At 37.8% G+C, this 21834-nt stretch overlaps 1 protein-coding gene across 3 annotated transcripts in view; it reads right to left on the bottom strand.

Annotated features, from left to right (window-relative positions):
* LOC139124822 (fibropellin-1-like) overlaps positions 1-21312 on the bottom strand; it is a 38200-nt gene extending 16888 nt beyond the window's left edge. The window contains exons 1-3 of one of the 3 annotated variants that reach the window (XM_070690933.1): positions 21053-21312; positions 7219-7370; positions 2491-2648 (exon numbers count right to left, since the gene is read on the bottom strand). In XM_070690933.1, the coding sequence (XP_070547034.1) occupies positions 2491-2648; positions 7219-7272 (212 nt within the window). In that variant the 5' untranslated portion in view covers positions 7273-7370; positions 21053-21312. Of the gene's footprint in view, positions 1-2490; positions 2649-7218; positions 7412-21026 lie in introns of those variants that run through there. The other 2 variants (XM_070690932.1, XM_070690931.1) reach the window with 2 other exon arrangements.
* Between the last annotated feature and the right edge of the window lie 522 nt (positions 21313-21834).

Genomic DNA, 21834 nt, shown 5'->3' with positions numbered 1-21834 from the left:
AAAGTTGACTTTAAGTAATGGGCTGCCTTTGGCGAACCACTCTAATAAAGTTTACTTTATAAAATGTCCATGGACGTAAGTTGTCTATGGAAATTAAGTTAAAAATTGCTTTACAGTCGTCCTAATTAATAGACGTTTGCATGGATGTGGCTGAGAAGTTTGTGCACTGGCATCTCTGCTATATGAATAAAGTGCGCCGCGTACCGCAGTTCAAATTCAAACCGTATGGGTAAATTTGACATATGGGTTTTGGTTATTTCTCAGCGGAGGGGGGGGTCATCAAATTATTTTGTCTGACAAAGGGGGGGGGGTCATCTTTTTTCACGAAAAATGCAGGGGGTCTCTATTTTATTGAACACCGGTGACAAGATTTTGCCGGCACCCCCAGGCCGTAAAAACAGAACGGTCCCTAAGGAGAAGGTTTACATCGGCCTCACTGATAACACCTTTAAGACAACAAAAAGTATGAGAACATCACTGAATTATTACCACAGTCAGCTGTGGTCTATTCCGCTCTGCATCTGTGCGCCCCATAGACGTTTGTATATATGCCTGAGAAAAACCCAGGCATATGTATAAACTTCTATTGGGCGCATAGACTCAGAGCGGAATAGACCACAGCTGACTGTGATTATTACTTTGTACTTGAAGTAATTTTTGTAATGTGTGTGTGTGTGTCTCTGTGTGTGTGTGTGTCTGTGTGTATCTCTGTGTGTGTGAAAATACGTTGAAAAGAAGCACGCTGACACTGAGATTTTTGTCTAAACATAGATGTATTTCTGGCGTACGATGTTTCGATCTATAGCTGCAAAGTTTACGGCTGATGCTTGATTGTTTTGATAGCTATAACTATGTACACAGGTGCTTGTAGACTTGGTTCAAGTCTGTGATTTGTGAATGTTTGAGTGGAGTGAACGCAATGATTTGTATTTTGTATTTATGTGAAACACGCGCGTGAGTGGAGTGGACACAATGAGTGGTGTCATCGTCCCTCCACCCACGGTGGTAGTGTGAATGCTATACAGGGGAGCTTCACCCGCAATCAACAGGCGGCAGAAGTTGCAACTGAAAAATGACCTTAGGGCAGCGCTGCCCTTAGGGCAGTTCAGAGGGGAGTAGACATGTGCACAACATCCAATGACGTCACTGAGGAACTGTATGCCTGCCCTGAGGGCAGCTCAGATATTGCTGCCCTCAGGGCAGATTGGCAGATAGGATAGGAAATGTATGTCTGCCCTAAGGGCAGCTCTAATAAATTGCTGCCCTCAGGGCAGATTGGTAGATATACACTTTGTAATACTTTAAGGATAGGAAATGTATATCTGCCCTGAGGGCAGCTCTAATATATTGCTGCCCTCAGGGCAGATCGGTAGATATACACTATGCAATACTTATTGCTGCTCTCAGTCCAGATTGGTAGATTACACTATGCAATACTTTAAGGATAGGATATATAAATATGTCTGCCCTGAGGGCAGCTCAGATATATTGCTGCCCTGAGGGCAGCAATATGCCCTCAGGGCAGACATACATTTCCTATCCTGAAAGTATTGCATAATTGTATATCTATCAATCTGCCCTGAGGGCAGACATACATTTCCTATACTACCTACCAATCTGCCCCGAGGGCAGCAATATATCTGAGCTGCCCTCAGGGCAGACACACATTTGCTATGCTCACTCATCATTGCATAATTGTATATCTATTAATCTGCCCTGAGGGAACAATATATCAGAGCTGCCCTCAGGGCAGACATACATTTCCTATCCCATCTACCAATCTGCCCTGAGGGCAACAATATATCTGAGCTGTCCTCAGGGCAGACATACATTTCCTATCCTATCTGCCAATCTGCCCTGAGGGCAGCAATATATCTGAGCTGCCCTCAGGGCAGATATACAGTTCATCAGTGACGTCATTGAATGTTGTGCACATGTTTCCTCCACTCTGAGCTGCCCTCAGGGCAGCGCTGCCCTCAGGTCATTTTTCAGTTGCAACTTCTGTCGCCTGCCCCGGAATCACGGCAGAAACTAACTCACTTCTGCGCAGACTCATGATCAAAGGTAACGCATTCAATCGCTGGGGAAATCTGGCCTGGGCTGCCAAATTCCGAATAGGTTTGTACGAAATAGGAGAGACACAAGAGAAACTATTATAAATGAGTTTATTTTTTAAGAATTCACCGACTTGAACCAAGTCTAAGGTGCTTGCAGCGTTACTTTGATAGTCGATCGAAGGCCCGGGAATGATTCATTTGACCACGGTCCCTCTATCGGCTTTCTGTCTCACACGTCGATCCCCGGCCTTCGATTGACCATCCAAGCAACGCTACACTTTCCTTTGACTATTGGAAAGCTTTGGAATTTACATGCAGATTAATCAACTTTTAAAGAGACATTTGTTCAAGAGGCGACAAAAGTAGCCAGGATTGGAATTCAATCAAAGGGTTTTGCAGAGTTTTAACAGTAAAGAGACCAATCGTCACTCACCTTGATCCAAGTTCGAGACAAAAGGAAATTTTGACGTCACAGTTGCCACCGAAAGGATCACAGCGACCACCGTCTATAATTCTTTCGTTTGAATTATCGAAATGTTGCAGTCGTAATTCAATTCTTGTTGACGCCAATACCGTTGTTGTCATGAAAATCTACAATTAGAGTAAAACAAAATGTTGATACTGTCTGCTTCTCTTGAACTGTATAGGCTGAGTCATCGACAACGAAACTAGCTTTCATGGTATTTTTCATGACGCTAGATATTTCTCACAGAAGTACTTTTATTTTCAGATTAATGTAATAGATCATCTTTGAATTAATTATAAAACGATCTCAATATCTTTCTCTTTTCTCTAGCCATTTCAGTCAAACGGAAAATTGATCTCCAATGTTCAATTTGCCAGACCAAGGTCAATGTATTGGTGTCAAATATCACACAGTTATCTAATTACAAAATAATCGATGATTTGAAAAATCTTGACTACAAATTCAGCCAGGGAATAAATTTAGTAATTCTACACAAGAATACTGTTATGAAACTATATATTTCAATGATATCATGGTTCAGTTATTAAATAAATACTGTCCTTGAAAGATCACATTATCAGAAAATGTGTGAGACTCAAACCGTTGAGGGCGTCATCACATACTATTTGCTGGATGTAATATAAATTTCTTTTCTATCAATAAATTTAGTTTTAGTTGGTTCAAATTGGTAAATTTAGTTTAAGTTAGTTAAAATTTGTAAATAATTTTGAGCAAGTCGCAATCTACGTAACTTGGTCTCTTAACACTAAAACTGTAACCATTTTAAAACCTCGCCTCTGGTATGCAGTAACATCCAGGTCGCATCAACAAATGTTTAACATGCTATTTTAAGAGTTTGGAACTTATGATTTGCGTTTAAAACTGTGAACTGAAGTGGATGTTGTTGAATGTAGTGAAGTGACATGGCCTACTTTTACATGTTATCGATGTTTGCATTTCAAAATACCACAGGCTTTTAATATACAACTCTGTAATGTGGCGTAAAATTCCATGCATCTTTCTGTGTATATTGAATCTCGACATATGGTATTGCAACGATCCAGGCTATAAAAACAGTCAGGAGAATTTAGCACAATTTAGCTTCAGCGAAATTATTAAATGTTTGTCTTTGGATTTTCCAAAGTTACCGAATGATAACTTTAAAACCAGGCACAATGATGAATAGGTGTATGCTCTTCAATGTACGTAAAACATTTTTCCGTTAAAAACCTGAAAAGAAAACTTTATGTAACAGGTTGAAGAAATCAAAAATATCAAAAAAGACAAAACTTTTACTCAAAGTGACATCGAACGAATGTTTTTTTTTCTGTGATTAACGGTGCCAATCCCATAGAAAGCTAAAACCGTGTGATCTTTTACTTCAATGCCATAAACTGCAACAAAATGTATTTTATGGTGAATTAGCCACAGAGTGTTGAAGAAAATATGATATCATTATAGATTTAAAATTTCGAAACACAGAATATAAACACTCTTTTGCGAGAGTATCAGCTCTTTTTGGCGAGAGTATCAATCTCAGGCCATTGGACAGTTAAACTTTCATGAAAATTAAAGATTTATATCCAAAAATTAATTGAAAGGTAACCTCAACGCACCAGGAATCATGTGATAAACAAAAGTTGAAAACTAAAATATAGAGAAAGACTAGAAATACTAAAAACTAGAGAAAGACCTCAAGTTTGACTGATATAAAGTGCTTTGATCCATACAGCAATGCAAACACTCGTATGTATAGGATAACGATACAATGCATGCCTTCGTTGACGATAATAACTCACTTTGATTAAAAAGAATGGCTGTATTTATGTCTAGAATCTCTAAGTAAGTTCTGTTACCATAGCGACACAGGGGAGGGTTTGTAGATAAGTTCTGTTACCATAGCGACACGGCGGAGGGTTTGTAGATAAGTTCTGTTACAGGAAATCGAGATTTTTATCATCGTCTTGCAAGACAGTAACTGTAATATTGTTGCTCAGGTCTGTTAAAGTACAATGACGTCATACACCTACAATTAATCAGCTGCTTTATATTGTTGATTCATTCCGGATTATTTTGATGGTAATTGATTTATTCTGTGTTTATGTGGTTTTGTAAGAGAGACGAACTCGTTAGTCACAAACTAGATTCATGTTTGATATTATTGTCACCATGCATTGAAAGCCATTCTATGTTTGTTGTCCTGGTTTTCTTTTCTGATTGGCTGTCAAGGGGTTCTTGTTTTAAAGAGGAATTTCAAGCCCATCAACCCATCGGCAACTACATGAAAACATAGATCATAGGGAAATACATGGTAATATCGAAAGAGTTATGCACTTAGAGCTACATCATGGCATCGTAAACATGATTTGTGCTGTGTATTATGCGACGATTACTTTGTGTGTGTGCTATGCATTATGCGACGATTACTTTGTGTGTGTGCTATGCATTATGCGACGATCACTTTGTGTGTGTGCTATGCATTATGCGACGATCACTTTGTGTGTGTGCTATGCATTATGCGACGATTACTTTGTGTGTGTGCTATGCATTATGCGACGATTACTTTGTGTATATTCTAACAAGATGCAATGTTCTGTGTGTTGCACAGATAATTTCATTTGTTATGAAAAGCGTGTGTGTCTTTAAAATGTAAGTTTTTATTCTCTTTCAATATTGTTCTGTTTGTATTAAAAATAGTTGTTCTTCTCCCGAAATCGTGACGAAGTTTCTGGTAAACACAGCCTGTACGTGAATAATATCCAATACATTTGTTCAAGTACTAAGTCTAAGTCCAGAAGAGACTTCGTCTTAAAGAATGGTATTTCATATTGTACATAATCTGCCGTGTTTTTGAGGCTCCCACTTTGTATTTCTACATAATTGAGGGGAAACAAGTAAAATTATAAACGTATTTTATGATGTAAAATAATGAAAATATTGTCAACCAATACAGCTATTGTCCCTTTAAGTAACGTGTCACGAAGATAGCCTGATAAGTCAGTAATCTTGTCACCTGTTTGAGGTCATGCTAAGACCTTCAAACAGCTAACAAACAAACAACAAACAAAACACAACAAAAAACATGAACATGTTGTATTCGTCAGCAGCACAAGTGATAATAGCATCGCAGATGTTACCAAACTTCTGAAGGACAAAATTGAAAACAGGAAATTTTTTAGCAATGTGAGGTACTGCCAAGATAACATATAAGGTACCGTTCAGTTTTTACGGCCGGGGGGGGGCCGGCAAAATCCAGGGGGGGTCATCAAAATTTTGGAATCCGCAAAGGGGGGGTCATCGCTTTTTCACTGGTAAGAAAGGGGGGGTCACCACATTTTCATAAACATAATACCAACAATAAAGTTCACTTTATGCCATTGCCATGATCGACCCTCTTTACCGGCGGGCCGCCTTCGGCGGCCCACTACAATAAATATACATTATGTATTACCCATGACCCTCTTAACAGGCAGACGCCTTTGGCGGCCCACTCCAATTAGGTTTACTTCATGCAATGGCCATGATCACCCTCTTTACCGGCGGGCCGCCTACGGCGGCCCACTCCAATAAATTGACTTTATGTAATACCCCACGGCAATCTTAATGGCCGTGCGCCTTCAGCAGCCCTGTCAGTAAAGTCTACTTTATGCAATAGCCATGATCGACCTCTTTACCGGTGGTACCGGTGGCCCACTAGAATAAAGTTGACTTTACGTAATGGCCCATGACCCTCTTAACCGGAGGGCGCCTTTGGCGAACCACTCCAATAAGGTTACTTTATACAATGTCCATGGGCATGAGTTGTCTATTGAAATGAAGTTAAAAATTGCCTTACAGTCGTCCTAATTAACAGACGTTTCAATGGATGTGGCTGAGAAGTTTGTGCACTGGCATCTCTGCTACACGAATAAAGTGCGCGGCGTACCGGAGTTCAAATCCAAACCATGCGGGTAAATTTGACGTATGGGTTTTAGTTATTTTTAAGCGGGGGGGGGGGGGGGGTCATCAATTTTTTTCGTCTGACAAAGGGGGGGTCATCTTTTTTTCACGAAAAATGCAGGGGGGTCTATATTTTTTTGAACACCGGCGACAAGATTTTGCCGCCCCCCCCCCAGCCGTAAAAACTGAACGCTCCCTAATGAATATTTTTGAAACGTGGTTGAAGTACGCTGTAAATCAAGCAATGACACTGATGACATATGAACCGTCATTTTTACAACGAAAAATGACAAGATAGAGCTTCGGTAACAGAAAAGTGCCGTCAAAAGAGAAATAGATCGAATGGGCCAACGTCACCCTGGTTCTTAAAACACATCTAACGGTTGCAGGACGACTCATTCTAATATTAGAAGATGCACTGTACACTGTAAACGATGACAGAAAATTGACCCATTCAATACTCGCATAACTTGCCAGGAATTATTTTAAAACATTTTTCTTGAAAGGACGAAAGTTATTGATAGTTAAAGGTGGGTATTTTATATCGCACATTGATTATTTTAGTGGAAAGCACCTGTTGTACATTCGATTTAGATTAGTACGCATTCAACCACGCGGGCAGAAATACTCAGTACATACATATAGACAGGCAGGCAGGCAGGCAGGCAGGCACACATACATACATACATACATACATACATACATACATACATACATACATACAAATACATACACAGTCGATTATAGTAAACTTACCACACATGCTGTGATTAGCAACGCCGACTCGGATAACTGTCTCATTATTGTCATCCCCTCGATACCAAACACCAAAAAAACTCCCAGTCAAAACAAAGTCGGTAGTTGTGACGTAGGCGAATGACAAGTAGAATATCAATCTTGTTGAATTCCTTAAAAAAAGATGTATGGCGTATAATTAGAATCACTGAAGTGTCCGATCACATCGCTCTGATGATGTTTGAATGAAACAGTGAACAGAAGCAGCTTTTGAAGTTCAAAGTGGTAGCCCTATACGCATCAGCATGGCATTGAACTCTGTGTCCTCACCATGAATTTCTTTATATCGTTATCTGATATAAAGTAAGCAAGGAAACGGTGGTTTGCTTAGTGTGTGCTTATCTGTGACGGTATTGACACTAGTAACATCAAGGTAACAAACTATTGGCACACTGCAAATTTTGTTGCCAACAAACTTGAAGTTTGATATCAGCATTGTAGAAATGAGTGTTGAATTTTTTTCTTTTCCTTCTTTGGGATACGAAGATTGTCGGTGCCATTGTCGATTTCCTGGGTTTCGTCACTGTAAGTGACGGTTGTAAACAAAAGCAGTGAAGTTCAAAACCGGGTAATAAACAAATCATAGTAAACTTTGATGACCTTTGACCAATGTCGCAATAACGGTTGTCAAGCCAACGGTACATGTACTGAAACAGAACAAACATTACCTGTCCTCGTCAAAAGAGAAATTCAAATTAAACTTTCCAAGTTAAATTGCCTACAGTTATTAGCCTGATATTGGAATTTATTTGAATTGACTCCATATCTTGTTCAGTTCCTTAAACAGAGTCTTAAGTTTCAAATCTTTGTTTCACTCTTATCTTCAAATTTCAAGGCCCTCCCGCCATTCTCAGCTGCTGCCCAGTAATTCTTGTTGAACAAGTTCCTGAAGTTCATATTCATTTGCATGCCGGAAGTTCATGTATCGTTGTTTGTTTAATCGTCAAGGGGCGTTGTCGTTCTCGGCCTGTAGAGGGGGCGTTGTCGTAAACGTCATGTGGAGAGGTTGCAACCTTGTTGACGAAGTTTGAATTGTACAGGCGTAGGAGGACAAGGACAAGGTCAGCCCGCAGACGATGTTCTTACCGTAAACAACAACCTTATTTCTGAATAAACTGACAAACAATGTAGTTGATACAGCACTTTTAGTGTAGTAGAAACGAACCCCTTTCTAGCGCTATCAACTACGGTAGTGACTGTAGTCATGACCCGTTGTAGTCTCCATAAGTTTCTGACTGTTTCGTAAGCCATTGGCTATTGCCTCACAAACTAACCCCCCCCCCCCCCTCTCTCTCTCTCTCTCTCTCTCTCTCTCTCTCTCTCTCTCTCTCTCTAGTCAATGCAAGCACGGTTACTAGTTTACTCTATCCCTAGCCCTGCGTACGATGCTGTGTGTTCCGCTACAGCTAATCGCCCCCCTCACCACACGGGCAATTAGCTGTGGCGGAACACACAGCATGCACAGCATCGTACGCAGAGCTACTCTATCCCAGGCGATAATAAATCTAATTCGGATGTCAAAGGTCATTGCTAGGCTTTCGTTAATGAGTCAGAGTTGCAAAGTCACTCCCACAAACTTAAGTTGACCATGACTTCAGTCAGCCGAACTTGGCGACGATATTTCCTTATGAACGCGTTCTTTTTTAGAGTTATCTGCGGACCTGATTACTGTACACCATACAAGTTAGAACGACTCTGAATATTTATCACCAGCCATCGCTAATCATAGACTCCGTTTTTAGGGTCTGTGCGCTAATGAAGAAATAAAATGTACAATTTAATACTCGTCAAGGTCATTGTGGTCAACAGAAGAGACACAACCATGTAGAGAGTGAAGGTCAAGTATAGCAGAAACATGATGCATAGGTTTAGCACTGCCTTTAATGAATTTTGGCAGTTTTCGCATTTCAGAGACACTGCCATAAAACAAACAATATAGTCAATGCGTGCAATGGTGTTGGACGCAATGTTTTTTTTTTTTTTTTTTGAAATCTTAGGATAGTGATAATGTAGGCGATTATAGTGTGAGCTGCATTAAAACAAAAACTACATTCTTGCCATGCATAATCATGACGCTGACCGTAAACAAGATTGCCCCAATTTTCACCCTTTCACCACATTGGTTTGGCCCAAACACATTGCTATTAATGGCGTTTAAGCATCCGTTTTACAGAGAATGGGAGAAGAACAGGTCATTTGTGTTGTAAGCTGACCATACTGATGTAAAAACAGCTACGATATGATGCTTATAAATGTCAGTCCATCTCTAGAATGTGTCGAGTGTGAAAGATGATCAAGAGATCAAAAAGCATTCCTGCATTTAACATAATATGGGAAACCGACCTTATGATTTCCATTTATAATTTTATTGAGTATAAATAAATTCGAACCGTGGACTTAGCAACCTCCATAAATATTATAATCTCCATAAATGTCACACCTATCGTAATTGTAATAGATCCATAACGCTATCGTCCTTTGAAGAGTTGGCACTTCATATATATATATATATATATATATATATATATATATATATATATATATATATATATATATATATATATATATATATATATATAATATAGGTAGTTTCTGATTTGTCAGGTGATCAGTATTACAAAAACATAATATGCATAACTTTGGCAATGTAAAGTTTCTCAGTCTCTATTGATACCTAAACTGTCCGATTGTTTTGAAATTTGATATGAAGGTCCTGACAGATGATCCATTTCAATTTTTTTTAAAGTCGCGACAAACCCTGTAATATTATATTTTGGGGCAATGTTTGCTGTTTTGGGTAAAAATACCAAATATCTCGTTTTTAATATTCCCTGGTCCAAATGCAGAAAAAAACTTTAGGACACCTATACATTTTACCTCTGTATATTTCTTTGTAGATGAACTATAAATGGGAATTTTCAAATAAATGTACCATTTACCACAATATGCAAATAAGCAAAACATGTTAAATTGGTAGAAATTCAATAACTAATGGTCATATTGCTTTGAAAATTGATATGCAAGTACCCTAGGTAGACTTCTTATGTGATGATCACTTTTTAACTGATATTTGGAATTGTCCGTTTTTGATAATTAGACAAATCCCTTGTTTTATTCATTCGTTGGTTTGCAAGGTCCTAAAATACATGTAGGTTTGTGTTTGACATTTCCCCATTTGGCTTGATGACACTACCATTGTTAAACAAGTCATCGTTGATGACACAGTCCCCACTTGTTGATGGGTACTTTGATTACAGGTCCTCAGAGAGGATAGAGTCCTCTTCATTAATTAGGTCTGTGATAAAAATACTTTGATACAGATGGCACTCAATGGCCAAGAATGAGTTCCATGGTGATGAAAACATAAAACCAATGTAGGCCACTATCCTAAACGTCATTAAATGAGTCAATTGGGAATTAGTTGACAGGATGTTGCAAAACATTTTTTCATACTATCCTAACACTAATAGATTATCACACATGCTGGTAGCGAATTGATCAATGGCGCCTGTACTGCGGTATTTTGTAATATGACGCATTTTGTAACAACTTACGCAAAATGTAATAAGGGTATCAGCATTTTGTAATAAAATGGTCTACGCATTTTGTAATAAGGGTATCAGCATTTTGTAATAAAATATTGTTTACGCGATTTGTAATAAGGGTATCAGCGTTTTGTAATAAAATCGTTTTGTAACATTAGTTAACGCATTTTGTAATAATTATAAACATCCGCTGATATTGTAAATGTTTCAAAATGCTTTGTGGTTTCTGAATACGTAAAAATGTAATGATGTCGAGATTATATCTCACTACCAGTGCTAGGTTATCATAATAACGCCAGGTAACGGGGTCTGAGTTGACAGTCAAAATGCAATTGAAGACAGAATGAGATTTATTGTATGCGATTTATAATTGAGAAAACAAACTGAGAAAGTTTTAGTAGGTTTTACATACAGTACTGTACTTTGAAAAGACAATATACTGCAGACCTTTCTGCATTTTTTTTCTCTTCAATGTTACTGTTGGTGGATGGAAAGAGAAAGGCTTGGAGATGACATGCAGAGCTCAGAATATGATAAAAGACAGCGACATCATCAACATTGACAGTGTTGTGTTCTAAGACCTAATTTTATTATACTAATGATGTACATGCCACAAAACCCACCTTATCCAGAAATGGTTCCCTTGTGACATTTTGAGGGTTTTGGTCTGATTTTTAGGGCGTTGCTACATTATTTTTAATTTTTTTACTAAAGATAAACAATAAATATTGTTTTGGTTACAATAAAATTGTGTATTCTTATGTTTTTGCATGTATATTGGATGAAGTTTGCAAAACTCGAATAATCAAATTCTGAGTTTTGCAAAATGATTATGATGTTAGTGTACACTGTGATTTGAACGAAGCTTTTATTGGGTACATAAAAATGATGTTACAAACATTTTTCTGGAACCATCAGTTGTAGATAACAGAATCTAATATACATTTAGACATAATTGAGAAATGGGAAGTGATAAATTCTTTAGAATGTCGTCAGAAAGAGAAGCAATATGTGAAAATCATTGTAAATTTAGAATACTGATGGCCATTTTGAATATTAAATGAGGTCATGTGACTAGTATTGCGTATTTTTGGGGCAATTGAAATACTACAATTCCAAAAATATCTTGTAATTGTGGACAAAGTTTGATAAATTCAATAGTCAGATGTTATGAAATAGGATACCTTGACCTGTCTGACCCCTATTCAAGGGCGCTGTGTGTAATTCTTCACTTATGAGTGAAGACAAGAAAATCTGTGTAAAGTTTTATCAAATCTGTGTAAAGTTTATCATAATCTATAAAGTTTACATCAAAGTCCATGGTCATAGCACTATAAAATGTTATTCAGCATTGGGATATGATACAATTTCGATTATCTTTTACTGGAAAATTGGAAAACATGTAAAATGATAAATTTATATTGTTGGCGGCCATTTTGAATACCTAATTAGGTCTCATGACCAGTATTAGCATATTTTTTAGACAAGTGTGTCATTGTCATTCAAAATATACATACTTACTGTGGGAAATATTTCATAATATTAGGTGCTGTATGTTATGTTACATTATGCTTTGACAGACCTAACACTTATACAGAGCCTTTGTTTACATTACACTTAGCAGGTCAAAATGATACAAAATATCAGTGTTTTTTCAAAATTTTTGTCACAATTTCATTTCAGTCCATGCTGACGTGATAGAAAACAGGTTTGATGATGCAAAATGATGAATTAATGAGGAATTCCTATGAAAATAAAGAAATATGTTGAAAAAATACAATATTTTATATATTGGCGGCCATTTTGAATACTTGATGAGGTCACGTGACCATAGTTTGCATATTTTTGGGACGAGTATTTTATGGTGATTCCAAAAATATAATGGTATTGGGGACAGTCTTTGTTAATTTAAGAAGTCAGACGTCATGCCAGATGGTACTTCCAAATGTTAACTCCCCAGGGCCTTGGGGTGCAAAGGGTTAAAGTGAAAAATAAACGTACGAAAGGTTGCAGTATTCTAAGCAACTTCTATACGTATGATATGTGTTTCTCTAAAGTTGATTGTCGATAATTTACGGTAATAAGATGGGAGGGGCACGTTAATATGTCAATGCTGACAGCTGATATTTATCAAAGTATGCTGAAATAAAAACTGAAGTGAAGCAGTCAATTAAAATACTGAATGATAATTTATTTTAATCATCTCATAGACAAGGACAAAATAAAGCTCTATCGACAGACCAGCCACTTTTCCTTGTATGTAAAAGGTGACAATTCATATCTACTGATCCATGGTTTATTTTTCTCAGATCTATTTCTTTCCCGTTTTGTTCCTCCTTTGAATCTACGCTATCGCCCAATGGTAAAATTTGTCTAGCCAACGAGCTAGGATAAGCTGCCCTGCAATACTATGATTAAGCTACATTCGATTCGCTATCCTACTGGTTATACCTGCCAAATATCTACCAGTATCATTAAATGATAACAGCCATAGAAAGATAGATAGACAGACAGACAGACATACAGATAGATAGATAGATAGACAGGCATACTCAGACACTCTTTCCTCGCTCCCTCCCTTCCTCCCTCCCTACCCACATAGATGCAGACATACATACATAATACATACAGACACACATACATACATACTTAACAGGTCAGATATACTTCCGCTTTAGTAGCTAAACAAGTCAAATCACTAAAACATCAGCTTATTCTGACTATTTTAGTTTAGTTTAGTTTAGTGTAGTTTAGTTTTAGTTTTGTTTACTTTAGATTACTTCAGTATAGTTAGGTTATTACGAAAATAACTCAAAGAATGTATAAAGACACATACATGTAGTCATTAGGCCAAAAAAAAAAAAAAGCTGTTCAACGGGCGGGATGACTTCAAAGTTGGGTAGGTAGGTCGGATTTTTTTTTTTTTTTGGATTTTTTTTTTTTGGTTTTTCTTAAACAGAACATATAATATAAACACTTTTTGTGTGTTTCATGCTTTTTGTTAGTCACATAACATATACTGGATATACTTGTTTAGTACGTTCATGATTTTTTCAACTTTTTGTTGACATGGGTTGGTTGTCTCACAACAGCTTCTTTGCCTTCACTTCTACAGTTCAATCTACAGGTGCCGCCAACTGGTAGATTTCATGAATTTCTCAAAATCATCACAAAACATGTTTTGGAGGCTGATATACCAATTTTTTATTTTTGACCCTGACCTAAAACTTGGAGGGGAAAGTGAGAGCTGTTCGTTACGGTGCCCTCCCACTGGTATACACTGAAAATGTGCCTTCCCACTGAATTTTGGTGGCCACTGCCCTCCGGTATCTACAGTCTGCCCGCTCCCCACTCCCCACAACAATTCAAGCTCCCCGCTGCCCTCTCCCTACTACTGAAATTTCCCATTGCCAACTAGATGCCCACTAGGCAACCCAGATCAATACAAAACCATTCAAGCAGTTAGCAGAATACCTTGGAACATTGCTCCCCTCTAAGTTAGGTTCTATTAAGCACGCCGCTTTCCCCTCCCTCTACGTATTTTCCGGTGCCCACTGTCAAAAATTTTCTCCCCGCCCGCTGAAAGTAATGAAATTTCTTCCCTGCCCACAGTAAATATCGATATTTTCTCCCCGCCTGCTGATTAGTTTTGAAATCTGCCCGCCGCTGAAAAACTTCGCACGAACACCTTTTTGCACGAACAGCTTCGTTGGCGGCACCTGAATCTAACTGAGCTAATTTCTGTGTTGGTGTCCCGGGGTTGGTGTCACCAGCCATATGAGCACGGTGCATTCCAACCAAAACTCGCGACTCAGAAACGGACGGGTCTGCCCCGGGGATGTCTGGGGTGACGTTGTCGAGCGCGAGCGAGGGAGCGAAATTAGACCATTCGTCCTGTGTCCAAGTCAAACAAATGTCATAAGGTTGACTCCTTGTGCATTCTCGACAACGGAAACACAAATAATGTCCGTCCTGCAGTGAGAACTGCTGCTTACAATCTCACGTTCGACAGGAGAAAGCCATGACGAAAATCGGAACGAGTGATGACTCAAAGAACAATAAAGAATTTTCAAGGAACACTGAAAATAGGAACACTAGAAAATATAGACTGAACAACCACTCAGACGTGAAATATACGCCGATGAAATACAGAAAACGTGGCATAATAGTTTATTTTCCACGGCGTATTAACCCTGCCCTTCACCTTGACCAAATGTTTGTGATGCGCTTCCACCTTTACTCTTCAAATCATAGCCTGTATCAATCTCACTCAAGTCAATGTCATCGAAAATGTGAAGGTCATTCATTACAGACAGATGTTCAGTGAATAACGTCTCCGCGTTTCTTCAGATTCGTAAAGATTTCGGGAAAAAAAAAAAAAGAAAAATGTGGAGTGGTCCAAATATGGGTCGGTCGGGCCCGTTGAACAGATATTTTTTTTTTCCTCGCCTTACCGCGCGTTTAGCGCGTCAGGCGATGCGTTGCACTAATGTCTGAGTGCTTACTTTGCGGTATTTTCGTAATAATTATTATCATACATCTCCCTTTTTATGAAGAATATATGCACCCGTCGTTTCCGATGCATTATTCCATACACTTTAGAGGCATATTATGCATCGCTTTCTTAACTGCCAGCGGGTTAAGGGTAAGCGCCATCTTTGTTTACATCGCGCGCTCATCCAACATTCGATGTACGAGCCGAGCAGCGATGTCGTGCCATATTTGTACAGTGCCGTCTTGGTGAACTTTCGTAATTACCTCATAATATTTTTCACCGTCAAACAGTCGCAATACATTAACTTCTGTTTCTTTTATCAGAAGTTATTTTCAAAGTACGTATGGAGTTTCAGTATGGAGCCATTCAATGACGCAATGTTTATCATCAAATATGAAAGTAAAGGGGTTATTGCATGCCCGTTACATGCCCGTTTTTACGGAAGCTTGATTTTATTGTTTGCGAAGGCAAATGTATAATAATTTATTTTATGTTATTATATTTTATTTTATCTGAGTATCTACCTGTAGATTGCTGGTTGTCTACAATACATCAGAAAGAATGTCGTTATCCTCTATTTAATAAATCAACTGACTGTGTTTACCAATGATTCTCTAAAATATTTGATAATAAACCAGTCAAAATCTAGCAGTTACCTGCCTCAGATGATCAGTTAGTAAAAATACTGATTGACAGCTATCTAAAATTAAGTCTTTCTAATTTGAAATGGAAATCAGGGAGCTATCAATTTTTGCTCTTACTTAACGAGTAAACACACACTTTGTTATACCATTCCAAAGTCAATAAAATATCTGTTAATACTTTAAAACTGGGAAAAGTTTTTAAAATTATTATAAAATGCGTTAACTGTTATTACAAAATGCGTTAACTGTTATTACAAAGTGTGAATTATTACAAAATGCTGATACCCTTGTTACAAAACGCGTAGACTGGTTTATTACAAAATGCTGCAGACGTTATTACAAAATGCATCAGTTATTACAAAATGATGATATCCCTTATTACATTTTGCGTAAGTTATTATAGGCAGTGATTTGTGCCGTTCTGCAGTTTCTACTCTGCCCAGCCCCCGTCATCGCTACAGCCAGCATTCTTGGCGTGTCTTGAAACTGTGCCAGATTCAACCGAAATATTGAGTGTTTTCACACACTGACAATTGACATATTGCTGACCTTAAAGTAGTTTCAATTACGATAGATGACTCTAAATACGAAAATCGAGGCGACCCTAAGGAATGACAGGTTATTAAGAATACTTTGAAGTGTGACGACACGATGGACACTGTACAAAATGTACTAGATAACATATACATAGACATGTCACGTGGAAGGGACCTGAAATTCACTCTTGAATCTGCTGTTTTGATGACAAGCGTTGAAGTGATGTCCAATAAAAACATTGGCTGTAATCAATCTCCATTGGCCGTACAATGGCTGTAATACTTATTGGCAGGACAGTGGCTGTAATACTTATTTGCAGGACAGTGGCTGTAATACTTATTGGCAGGACAGTGGCTGTAATACTTATCGGCAGGACAGTGGCTTTAAAAACGTGTCGGTACGATTTGCCGTCTAAAATTTTTCTTATACGTGAGTAGTATTGGAATGAAATATGAATAAATTAAATAGAATCTGGAGATCTCTTCTCGCCTTTCTAAAATCAAATGTTTCCCTTGTATTGATTGCATGGGAAAAGTTGCCTTAACTTCGATGGTCAATACTTCATATCAAATCTTCCCTACCGTCATCAGTCCATGGCTTCAATGTACAGATGCTGCCAATATCTACCCTCTATTTCTGTCACCATTTACACTCCTTGTAAAATCTGTTTTTGGAAATTGATTTGCCAAATAATTGATTGACCATCAGAAGATCATTTCTTGGTCATAAATATGGTGACCTGTTTATATCCAGAAACGTAATAGCAGCCATGCCGATGAATATGATAAGCTGCGTTCCATGATCGCTATTTTCATATAGATCATATTCTGTCTGACCATTTGCAGTGGACATACTATGACTACTGCATTCCATGGTGATTGAACTCTGCCATGTAGACCTAGTTGTTAATAAAGCAAAACATCATTCTTCACTGTGGCTGTACTAATATTTGGATGCCCAGAGAAAACTATCCCTATCTCAATACTGTCTACGTCGCTCATCTTATTGGTTATTGCCATTTCACTGCCATACACTAGGTTCACACTCAGGTCTAGCGCATGATTGTGGTGTGATAAGAATTTTCATCCGCGTTCACACTGTATTTTAATCTCTCGCCTCTTAGTGACTTATGAAGGTTGATCTAACTAACAGTAGTTCATATTACGGCACAAATTGCATATTGGTATTGGGGGGGGGGGGCAATTTCCCCATCTTTGGTAGAAAAAATATTGTTCTTTGAAACCCTTTACTTTGAAATTTGGTAACATGTAGTCTGCTAGAGTTGATCATAATCAGGTTCGTTCAAATCATTGCGGAATTTGAGTATTTGTACTTTTGAGCAATATTTCCTGTTTAGGTCAAAAATGTTCTTCTCAGAAGACGCTCGTCCAATTGATTTGAAATTTTGTATGCAGGTTGCTAGTGGTGACTTACGTTAGGTCTGTTAAAATTATATTTGTATTTTAGGACCAGTTTTTTCCCTCTTATCAGATTTATTTGTTGTGGTGTGTTTGTCAATAAATAAGAGAACTACTGATGAACATGGGACACATGGATGGGAACGAGAAATCTGTGATCATTGGCATCGTTGTGCCTATCGACACGATGATCGTGTCGATAGGCGCTACCCATTGGCATACATCAGTACCAGCTGTGACTGCTTGCACACTCTGCTTCAAGCTACTTTTCTAAGAGTTATTTAACTTGGTTAAGATCAAAATCATCGCATTGTGTTCATATCTCGATTGACATCATGTTAAAACCTGGAAATATGTCACGACTCAATATGACACCGTAATCACGTGAGACTCACTGATGAATGTTTTTCAGACGATCGTCTGAGTTAACCAAGCAGACACTGTCAATCGTAAATTGTAACTTAATCTGTGTGATTCGTACTTAGCTGTCTACTATTTTTTATGACGATGGGTCACAGAAGGTCATATGAGGTGACAGCCTAGAACTAAATCTACGCTGGTATCAGATGTCAGGGCAAGATGTTTAAGGAAAACCAACACCGAGTTCGATGGGTACTACCATGTATTTTTCTCGCGTATCTTTTCCAATCTGAATATGTTACTACATATACAGCAAGAACACATTGTCTCTCTACAGCTGTCGTCCGCCTGCCTGTCGTTCTATATTTGTGATAAAAGATTAAGCCAACAACTCCGCTAAAGCAGTGTAGTTTCTTAATTCTCGTCGTCTTGCTATGACTTTGTCAAATCTTTATTCCTTTCTCATGGTTTCGTCATCAACGTTCACAACACAGAATTTCTGAAGCATCCGGACGGTGAACCTGGAAGCCAATAGTATTTCAACAACCAGTCACTCGATCCAGCAAACCTATCGACCATTTCAACGTAACATTTTCAAGGGGGTCAACTTGATTTGTGTTTGTTATAGTTTATGAATGAATGTATTACTCTCAATATGTCAATGGAAAGTATGTTTCAAGTGACACGTTCACACGAATATCATTTCCAATTTGAATATTGGTATTCCTAAGCTGGATAAATGATTGGCATAGCATCAAATGATACAATTCTATGGTTACGGTTTCTTTCATACTATAAAATGTCTCTGTACAAGACATCTCGTGTGATAAACTCTGTCATGTCAATTTGGCGGTTGCTCACGAGTGTTTGCCTTTCCAAGTACAACATTTCATTTGCAAAGATTACCCGCCATTATGTTTATTTATTAAGAAAGACAAGCAGTGTATCTTGATGAACAACAGAAAAATACCATAATCTCGGCATCTGTTGAAACGTTACAGGAATGTGTTGTTTTGATTGCATTTTGTAATTTAACACCATCTTAATAAAGACAACATTTCATAGGGTTTGAATATCCATAGAAATATTCCCCATGACGTGGACATTGAGTATTCATGACGCTTTGAAATATATTATTTCTCCCGCTTAGATTCAGGTGGAATTGAATTTATCCAATCATCCAAATTAAGTCGGGACGTGACAGATTTGAGGAGTGCTAAATATAAACAAATATATTGTATTGCAGGGCGTATTGTATAGGAATTGTGAAGTAACAACTTGCTCTTCTTATCCTGGGTAGTTTGGTAAACTAAATATCTTAAGTATTGTGCACGTGATAATGTACAATACAGAACCATAGATGTAAAAGCAGCCAGCATTAACCAATAGTATACCCATTGTATTCAGACTTACCAATAGTAAGAAAATGTAAATGGTATATAAGAAATAAGTAATAAGTGACAGTCAGATAGATAGATAGATAGATAGATAGATAGATAGATAGATAGATAGATAGATAGATAGATAGATAGATAGATAGATAGTGGGTCGATGGACAGAGGGACATACACACTGTTGATAACATTGTCAGTTTCATATAATAGCGAATTCACTCCGATGATACGTTTTTGCACCAGAACATATGAAGAGCGCACACCACTCTATTTCAAGAATCTGAAGGATTAAACAATTTCCTAAGGAACAATAAATTTTTTAAGAATTGATAAAATGTGCCGTCCTATTCCCGCCTGACCTGACGTAACATAACAGAAAAGATACATATCTGATGTTTCTTCACAAAATAGTTTGTATTCTGTCATGAAAATACAGATCGACTACAAATATTAGGTATCACATTTCCTCTATTGCCCTCGGGAATTCAGATAATTTCACTACAGCTATGACGTCATAATTTACTCATCCCAACTATCTTCAAGGTGTAAAGGACCTGGTAACTCATCTGACCATATCACATGATGATTTGTATCGAAGTAATTGTTGACCATATTCAGGCGTATATTAAATTATACTTTTAATACGAGGTTCGATAGTGTGGTCATGTAATTTGTATTTAAAATGAGTCATATTAAATATTTAACGATATGCAGTCGTCAAAGTTTCACCACGCCGCTGTCTCAACAACAGACAACTTAAACAGCATATTCGCTCTTAAATTTTTTCGGGTCAAAGTTCTCGCCGGCGGCGTCAGAATTACCCATGTGCTCTCCTTGACACCAAATAATTGTCACGTGACATCACCAGAGTATTTTGTGATATAATAGTAACGAAACGAAATCGATGAAATATTTGACAAGCATTTCAACTTTGTTCAAAGTGCGAATTCTACATGATCTTTGGTGTGCGATGTCGAATTTTACACGATCTATCACTACTTTGTCATAGTCGATAGACTGGCCATCCGAAGTTTTCATCAAAGGTCTGCTGTAGATTGTGAATTTCAATCAAATCACAACGTGACAATGCTTCAAAAATAGAGAAAAGGCCAGCATTGCACACACAGAATACCATCCGATGTCAAGATTTAGCAGTTTGCTCCGAAACACAACAACATTGCCTTAACTAACCCATACATGCCACGTGTCTCTGTGACTTTGGTGAAATGGTGCGATGAATGTTTTTCACTGTTGTTGGATTATATCGATAAAATTAACTGTACCATGCAGTGCATTTCTATGTGGTCATCACTAAAGATTTGAAGCAATCATAGTTGATTAAAAATTATAGATAGAAACAACCGATTTTCACATACCTTCAAGTTAGTAACACGGTACTTACTATGAAAAGTGGTCCTTGGTTTAGCTTCTCTTTGAAACACGTCACTGTTAACTTTGGTGACTTAGTACTCATCCATGCATAAGTGCCAACATGTACTCACTGCAGGAAGATGAGGGTGTAATCGCGTGATGAAGGCGATGGTAAAATGATATCTAGGATATTACAACTGGTGCCCTCAGGTTACACGATACAAAGTGGAAACTGTCAGTTTATTTCTGTGATTAGAACACTTCCTGTATCACAAATAGCCCATAATGAATGAGCTAGAGGGTTTTGTTATCGTTTTACTGGTATAACAATGGTATTTGAATCTTTGCCAAGACAGTGACTGGTTTGACCGACTCTGCCAAGACAGTGACTGGTTTGACCGACTCATTGTAACTCTGCCAGAAGTGACAGACATACTTGATGATGATATTGACACATGCAGCAATTCATTTGTAGGCTGCAAGATGACTGATTTGAGTTGAAAAGTTTGACAGTTTACAGCAGTGCGTAACTAACATTACGAATAAGTGTATCTCCAGTGTTTAAGTATGACAATATATGCCCCTCTATGGGAGGGCGAGCATGCGTTGTCCAATTCAGATACCATGGCGGACGTTATTCTATCTGGTTTTCCAGAAATATTGACTTAAATTTTATGTCCTCATTCTAAATATTATTAATTATTTGATTCGGTCGAGGTTTCACAAATCAACACGAAACAGGAAAGATAAAGTGTTATTACTTCTGCGGTTTTAATTGCCTGTGTGTATAAAATTACCTGAAATCACATATGA

This window comes from Ptychodera flava (assembly GCF_041260155.1).
Source record: "Ptychodera flava strain L36383 chromosome 23 unlocalized genomic scaffold, AS_Pfla_20210202 Scaffold_24__1_contigs__length_23054250_pilon, whole genome shotgun sequence".
NCBI lineage: Eukaryota > Metazoa > Hemichordata > Enteropneusta > Ptychoderidae > Ptychodera > Ptychodera flava.
Note: the sequence above shows the minus strand (reverse complement) of the source record. Positions and strands in the feature narration are given on the sequence as shown.